The sequence below is a fragment of the Pelobates fuscus genome, chromosome 4 (genome assembly GCF_036172605.1).
Source record: "Pelobates fuscus isolate aPelFus1 chromosome 4, aPelFus1.pri, whole genome shotgun sequence".
In the NCBI taxonomy this organism is placed as follows: domain Eukaryota; kingdom Metazoa; phylum Chordata; class Amphibia; order Anura; family Pelobatidae; genus Pelobates; species Pelobates fuscus.
In genome coordinates, this window is record NC_086320.1 from 95,791,671 (window position 1) to 95,800,089 (window position 8,419).

At 34.7% G+C, this 8,419-nt stretch overlaps 1 protein-coding gene across 2 annotated transcripts in view; it reads left to right on the top strand.

Moving 5' to 3' along the window:
* The window catches only part of RB1CC1 (RB1 inducible coiled-coil 1), a 146,284-nt gene extending 138,730 nt beyond the window's left edge, over nt 1-7,554 (top strand). For both annotated transcript variants that reach the window (XM_063451396.1, XM_063451397.1), the window contains exons 22-23: nt 4,885-4,955; nt 7,148-7,554. In XM_063451396.1, the coding sequence (XP_063307466.1) occupies nt 4,885-4,955; nt 7,148-7,225 (149 nt within the window). In that variant the 3' untranslated portion in view covers nt 7,226-7,554. The remainder of the gene's footprint in view (nt 1-4,884; nt 4,956-7,147) is intronic.
* Nucleotides 7,555-8,419: the final 865 nt, after the last annotated feature.

Below are 8,419 nucleotides of genomic sequence, written 5' to 3' on the forward strand. Positions count from 1 at the left end.
ATATGATAATAAAAGATTACTGGAATATGTATATATTGGTATTATATCTGATATTTTTAATAGAAACACAAATACTGCAGAGCGGCTTTGAACATCCATTTTGTTTTGCTTTTTTCCTCTTTAACATGCGTAAAAATACTCCAATTTATTAAATGACATGTTTTATAACATATGTAATAAAATATGCTATAAAATAAGATAAATTACCTTTGAAAATAATAAATGTCATATTTTCTCTGTGTGAGACCAAAATATCAAATTGCTGAGAAATTGTCACCCTCTCTTACATCAACACTAAAGGTACCTTACAGTCTGAAAATTAAACCTAAAATCCACAAACTTAAAAAAACAATAAAAATACATCGTGTCCTACTCCTTAATGCACTTTGTGAAAAATGAGCAAAAGCATGAGCTATAATTGAAGTATTGTAAATGGAATCCTTGTCGATTAAAATTACTTATAACACTATATCTCACCACCAAATGCTGATAAAATAGTTATTCTATGTTTCTAATGCTACCTGGTTTTATTCTCAAAAGCAAAACACAGAAGGGTAGATACACTGCAAAGGTAGTAGGCTTAAAAAGAGGCAATGCACAAGCCATTTCTTTATTATTAAGATCATCCTTAGACTTAAGGTTCTCTGTTTCTGCATAAGACCTACTGGTTCAAGCCTGTATCACTCAGAATTATGCACTCACCTCTTAAACAAAGATAAGTCTGTTTAAATTTTATACTGCAATATAATAATTAAATAAGCAAATGTCTTTGATTTTTTTCTGTTCACAATTTGCTTGTGGAATGAGTCACTGAGAGTGAAAGACTGTAATGCTGGAAATGCATAATTTGCTGTACTGAGCTCCGCAGGGCGGGGAAAAGCCTTCCTACGCCCTGCAATTTAACTCAAAGCACTCTGATTGGTTGATTCCAAGCCAACCCATCAGACCATCAGAGTGCTCTGACAGGTAAGTCGGAACTGACTCAGAGCACTCTGGTCAGTCTCTTCATTTGCCTGTCAGAACACTCTAATGGGTTGGCTTGGAATCAACCAGAGTGCTTTTTTTTTGCGCATGCGCAGTGGTATTTTCGTCAAGCACAGGTTAAATCACTTTAACCGTGCTGGTAAGTCTCCTTGCAGCCCTGCGGTTTTTGTTTCTTCTTCGTGCTGTGGGGGTTAATTCTCCTGCAGCACGGAGTCTATTAAATGAAAGAACTGAAACGAAAAGGTAATGCATTCAGCATTTGCCCTTTTGTTTCGTTTATATTTTGTATGTAGGACTTTCATTTACATTTTAGTAAACAAATACGAAAGTCAGAAATTTTGGATGAAATCGTATTCGTCCGAAAATGAATGCACAGGTCCATTAGTTATGTTGTTTGGAGTGTCCACTTTATACATGATGCATAATTCTTTCGTTTTTCTGTCCGTGTATTCTTTTGCACACTTACATTGTGGAATAATTGCTGAACATGCATGCATGCAATATTATTAATCATCAGTGACTTAGTAAATGAAGGTCTTGACTTAATAAGCCTTCCAAATGATTCAATACTATTAGAAATAACTTTCCAAATAATGTATCTACAAAATTTTCCATATATTTGTATGGTGACTTATGTAGCTAAGTCATTAAGTTTTTCTAACCATATTGAATCATTTGGAAAGCTTATTAAATGGCCTATATGTCAGAAACACAAGACGACCATATCCAGAGGTGTTATTTTAAAAAAGAAACAACCTCATGGAAACTTGTACACATTAAAATAACACACCAAGTGTATGTAAATACATATTTTTCAACCCAAGAAATTGCTTGTTGAAAACAACAACCCAACCACGACTATCACATTTCTTTAGACTTGTATTGTTAAGTTCAGCAGCACTTATTTTTTCTCTCTCACCCTGTGGACCTCAATGCAAAATATTGTGGCTGTTGTCAGTAGGACAAGACCGTAAATTGCGTAGGTTTTAGTACAATAATACAATCACAATGTCCCCCTATCCCGCCCCCTGACTTTCCCATGGTTATCAGATTCTAAATCAGTGGTTTGTGTAATATATTCTGTATTAGCTTTACATAAAAATGTTTTCAATCGAAATCTGAAGATCTATGGGTAAATAAATGAAGAGCAACATTGTGATGTTTCTTTCTACCCCCTGGTATTGTACCCACTGAGAATATAGGTGTCTCTCACAACGTTTCCCTAAGAAAGTAAAGTTTCACTGATCTATATCCGATCATAACTAATAAGTCTCGCCTACGTTGAAACAGACTGATGCAAAGTATGTAATTGGCCTTGGAAACTATTGAACAAAGGACAGACTTGTATTCACACTGACAGCTTCTAATGTTTTACATTGCACTGTTCAACTTTTTTTCATCTGTTTTTGTTCATAAACTGGAACCATCCAGAAATAATTTCAGTTGAAATGGGTTTATCATCTCACAAGACAAAAATGTTGCTGGCTTAAAAATAGCATGGTCTATTGCTAAAGTACAATATTTCCTGACCTTCGAACACTGCTGATTATGAATCAAACAAATAGTTTCAGTTATTACTGTGAATGCAAATTAAATGGGTGAAATGGTTTAGATTGAAAATCAAACTGATTAAGAAAACGCAGAGGTTTGTCTTTGTAAAATGTAGATACATTCTCTGTCTGTCTTTTTCTATGGAGGATATTTATTTGTTTATTTATCAGTCTCAATAAACCACCACCTATGGAAATGCTTTGATATAGTTACCCTTAATCCAAACAGAATAACACTTTTTTTTAAACGTTATGAGGTAAAGACTCTACCATTTTACACCCTCACTTACAAGTATGAGGAATACAGCTCAGACAAGTATAAAACACATCTGTCGCCACAGCTCCTCGCCTATAATGCATTTGCTTAGAACATGTTTTACAAACCTATTGATGCAATTTTCTCAAAATGCTCATACATACAATGCCTTGAGAATTATATTTATTTTCATAGATTGTGTTCAATCTCTCTAAACAGCCTGGCTTACAATGTAACCTGAAGCAAATAAAAACGTTCTTTATGTTAAAAACCCTGACCTAACTTTGAGTAGCTATCTGGTTCGTGCAAAAATCCCACAATGTGACATTGTCCCTTTAACCCTGGAATAAAAGGGAATCATGACATATCACACGTGTCATGTGTCCTCAAGGGGTTAAAGCAGTGGTTCTCAAACCAGTCCTCAAGACCCACCAACAGTCCAGGTTTTGTTAGTATGGAATAAAACCGGGAAATACATAAATCCTGGACTGTTGGTGGGCCATGAGGACTGGTTTGAGAGCCACTGCTTTAAAGGAACACTCCAGGCACCATAGCAACTTAATTGGGACTAAGTTGTTATGGTGTCAAGAGGTCCTGGCGCTGGGTTATCTTTAGGGGTTTAAAGAATGGTTTAACCCCAAAGTTACCAATGCTGCTCAGATTCTTGAAATAGGAAGCTACACATAGCTGTGGACAGGGGTGCCGCTGATTGGTTTAGAGTGTTAGCTGATGCTCTATAATCCAATCAGCTTTGCATTCATAAATATGTACGTTTCTCAACACGTTTTGTGAATCAGGAGCTAATGAATGGCTTAGAACGTCAATCAGCCAATCAGCAGTGCCCCTGTTCCTCTTTTAAGTATCTGAGCTGTAGCAGAATGTAACAGAATGTAGCAAACCGTTTATCCTCTAAAGGGCACCGAGGACCTTCTGGCTCCACAAAAAATGAATTACACAGAATTATTCCTTTAAACAACCCTGTACCTAATAGTGTGTGCAGTAGGCTTTCACCACCACAACTTAGCAATAGATCTATAAACATATAGTAATCTCTATAGAAACCAGCATAATCCGCGTGAATATTGGTTTCAATGGTAAATGCTCCACTTCTAGAACATTGCCCTACTTTAATATTTTTTCTTTTTCTTAAATCTGTACCAGTATGTCAAAATGTTGCATTAAAAGAAAGAGTCAATCATAGTCTAAATGTTTTGTTTTATACTGAATATTATATATTTATATACTAAGTGTGCTGCCCCTCTTCAAAAAAAAAAATAATTCCAAACTAATAAAGTGATCATGTATATATTATCGTGATGAGAAAAAGTGCTACATGTCTAATATCAACATAGGCTTTTTCACCACTTATAACTGAAACATGTAAAAAGACAAATCCTGAATTAGTGATGTCAAAGAAGCTATATTACTACTCCCTTCATCTAAAATATTTGCCCAACTTGACTAGTTTCAAAGGTGCGGTTGAGCACATTCAGCTGCTTAACTGTATACAGCTCACTTCACAAAAATCTGATCTGGGCTGTATATAACCTCATAGCAACTGTAATATGGCTGCTGAAAACTTATTGAGCAGTTCCACTCATCTTTTGAGCTTAACGATTAGTTAAAACTGCAAGTGGTAAAAAATACTACTAACCTCCCTCCACACACAAGTTTTAATGGCTTACCTATATAAAACATTACTAAATTGTATAATGCACTGAGGTGGAGGTGCCAGGTTCTATTTCACACTGCATGCAGGTATCATTAACCCAGCTCTAATTGAGAATGGATGTAAATGTTTGAGGCTTCTTTTCCATAACACTAAATTTGTAATATTTGAATAAAAAAATGAGTTTGTTTACTAGAGAATGATGGTGTATTGGAAATTGAATTGCAAAATGTAGGCCAGAAAAACTAAGCTGTGTGAATAATGCAGATTTGTAGATTCACAATTTTGATTTTAGTTCTCCAAAAATCACAATTTTATAAATAAACCCCTATAAAAAGAAGAAAAACAATAAGGTGAGGCAGGAAAGTGGTATGTAGAGCATATGGAAAGCGTGTGTTCTGAATATTTCATTCTTCTTAATGCAGCGTCTGGTTCATCTAGAAGACCATGGGTACTTGGAAAAGTGATGGAAAAGGAATATTGCCAAGCTAAAAAGGTAAATATTAAATTGCATTATATTATTTAGGAAGAAAAGTAACTGTAATATATTCTTTAGGTGTGTGGTTGTCAAGATTTATGTATATTTCTTGCATTCTGCTTCCATCCGAACCAGCATGTTTAATAATCCTCTGCTAAATTAAGGAACAGGCTTGTGGAGACAGGCTCAGGCACCAAGTGTTATGGAGATAGGCTTGGAGACTATGATGAGGCCTAATAGAAAGCAGTTGTTGTTGGGGGATTCTATCATAAGAGGTGTGGAGCTGGACAATAATGATCTTGTGAGAGGTCTTTCCTGAGCTACTGCTCACAGACACAGGAGATGTAATTGTAATATTGTTAAGCGAGCAAAGCAGGAAGTGGAATTGGATGTACTGGTCCATCTAGGGACAAACGACTCGGCTTGCAATAAGGTTTCAGAGGTAAATAAAGTTTTTTGTGTTTTTGCTGATATACGGCAGGTTGCTTCCACACTGTCATTCTCTGAAGTTCTGCCTGTGCATAACACTCAGAACAACAGGCGGATGTGTATTAGGGACTTTAACTTGTGGCTTGGTGAATTTTGTCAAGAGCAAGGATTTGGCTTAATTTCTCATGATAGCTCTGTTTGGAATGGAAATGAACTGTACAAAAAAATTGGTTTGCATCTTTCTCAGAAGGGAACAAATGTTCTTAGTGAGCAGCTCAGAGGTTTTTCTAGGATGCATTTAAACTAGGAGGGGGGGCAAAAGGGTGATAAAACATCAATCCAATTGCCTCCCAAAACAAGTACAGAAAGGTGCCTGTAGCAAGTGTGTTAAAAATGATAAGCTTAGAGTCATGTCTGCAAATGCTCGCAGTTTAGGGAATAAGATCCATGAACTTGTGGCAATAATGGTAACTGATAATGTAGATTTAGTCGCTGTTACTGAGACTTGGTATAATGAGAAATATATCTGGGACATAGCAATACCAGGGTAGTCTTTATATAGAAAATACAGTGAAAACAAGAAAGGGGGAGGGTGGCCCTGTATGTGAAGGATAGTATAAAATCTAGCCTAATAAAAGTTAGTGAGGCAAACATAAAGTCCGTTTGGGTTATGTTAGAATTTGGTAATCACACAGTAACTTGTGTAGGTGTGATTTATAGACCCCCAGGACAAATAGAAGAGTTAAATAATCTACTAGTTGTGGAAATAGCAAAAATGACAATGAAGGGGGAAGTTATTATCATGGGTGACTTTAATCTTCCTGATGTGAACTGGAAAACCAAAATAGCTGCTTGTGCCAGGAGCACACATATTCTAAACTCCCTGCTGGTATTGTCTCTAAAACAAGTCGTTGAGGAGCCAACTTGTAAAGAGGCCATACTAGATTTAGTGTTAATAAATGGAGATTTAGTATCGGATATTACTCTAGGTGAAAGTTTAGGATCTAGTGATCACCAGTCAGTGTGGTTTAATATAAGAAAAGTGACTGAGTCACACTACAAAAAACAAGTTTTAGATTTTAGAAAAACAGACTTTTCTAAAATTAGAATATGCGTAAAGGAGTCCTCATCAGACTGGAATAGTTTAAATGGAGTCCAGGAGAAATGGGATTATTTAAAACTTGCACTACTGAAAGAAAAGGAAAATTCCATTAGGCTTGTCAGGAAGAGCAGAAAAATTGAGAAACCACTGTGGTACTCCGCAGAAGTGACCAAAATAGTAAAAGACTAAAAGTTAGCATTTAGTGATTATAAAACATGCTTTTGACAAACAAACTGTGGACAGCATGTCCTTGATTCATAAAAACTATTTTTTTTCTTTTGATGTATATATTTTAATTTGAAGGGGCACAACTAGATAATTGGCATTCAACTTTCTAAACATGCTCAAAAATGCAACTTTAAAAAGTCAATTAAAACTGTTTAATTTGTTAAGTTAAGCTGGTTAAATATACTATAAATAGTATATCATAGTAAATCCTATCATTTTGTATACTAAAATTGTTATAGTAAAATACTGCAATTTTATATTGTAAAATGGATTTTATGTATCTGGGGAAAAAATTGTATGGAACCTCAAATATGTTCCCGAAATAGAGGTTTACAAAACTAGTGTACGATATAGAACCAAACTAGCATAGCAGATTTGTTGCTTATGATTTGTTAATATACATGAAGAATTATATAGTTATATTTCATTTTCAATTTTTTTTATCTTTCAGGCACAAAACAGATTTAAAGTACCTCTAGGTACAAAATTCTACAGAGTGAAAGCAGTGCCATGGAACAAAAAAGTATAAATGTCCTACGTTATCTATTCTGCTACATATTTATTTTCTGGCTTACTCTAAAATACCTGTGTATAGCTTAAACAACAGGCCATCTTTTTATACTAAGATTGAAGTAGCAGTCTTCACTGGTCTTGTATATTTACTTTTTTAAAACATTTATGTTTTAGAAGTTTAAATTTAATCAATTCTGCATATCTGCCCCCTAAATTTTTTACACAAAGCACTTGGAAATGTGGCCAAGATGTCTTCATTTTTTTTCAAAGGGTGTAAGATGTGCTTCATGTTTTGGTTTGTTTTTGGGGGATTTTTTGCCATATTTACTGCCTGTTAAATAAAAATTAGCTCGTAAGTAGATGTTAAATGTTAGCTGCCATTATGACCAGCATTTGTCTTTTTTGTGAAACATTTAAAGTTTTAGCACTCTTCAACACGTTCTTTATAATCTATATATATTTGACAGCTATCTGAAGAAGAGTGTTCATGGCATGTTGATCATTTACTTTAATATGAGTTTGCCGGTGCACAGAAGTAAAATATCTATTGGAACGTGTCTCATGACTTTATAAAAGCTTGTTAATGTATAAAAATAAATATTAAAAAAAGAAAGAAAAAAAGATTGGCTGTTCACTGCAATTTTCCACTGCACTTTTGAATGGTTTATTGATGACATTCTTAAGGGAAGAATGTATACAGCACCATACTACATATAATGGGCTGAAACATCTCCTATGAAAGTCTTTTATCATGTTAAAGAAATCATATTGATAAAATTGTATTTTATGGTTGAGTTTCAAATGAAATAAATCCTTGTACAATACCCATATTTAAGTAACAAATTATTGTATTGCAAAGAACATGTAGACTTTTAAAACAATAAAGATTTAAAACGGTAAATGTTTTCAAATGTTTCTTTAAGTGTGTAAATTATATATATTACCCTTCATATTCCTCATTTCAAGTCATGACTGGTAGTAATTAGGTTGCATGGAATAGGGAGAACACCTGTTCTTAAAGGGACACTACAGTCACTAGAACAACTGCAGTATATTGTATTTGTTCTAGTGAGTAGAATCATTCCCTTGGCTTTTTGCAGTAAACACTGTCTTTTCAGAAAAAAAGACAGTGTTTATATTACAGCCTAGGGATACTTCCACTGGCCACTTTTTATATGGCTACTACAGGTAGTTCCTGGGTCAGTGCTGC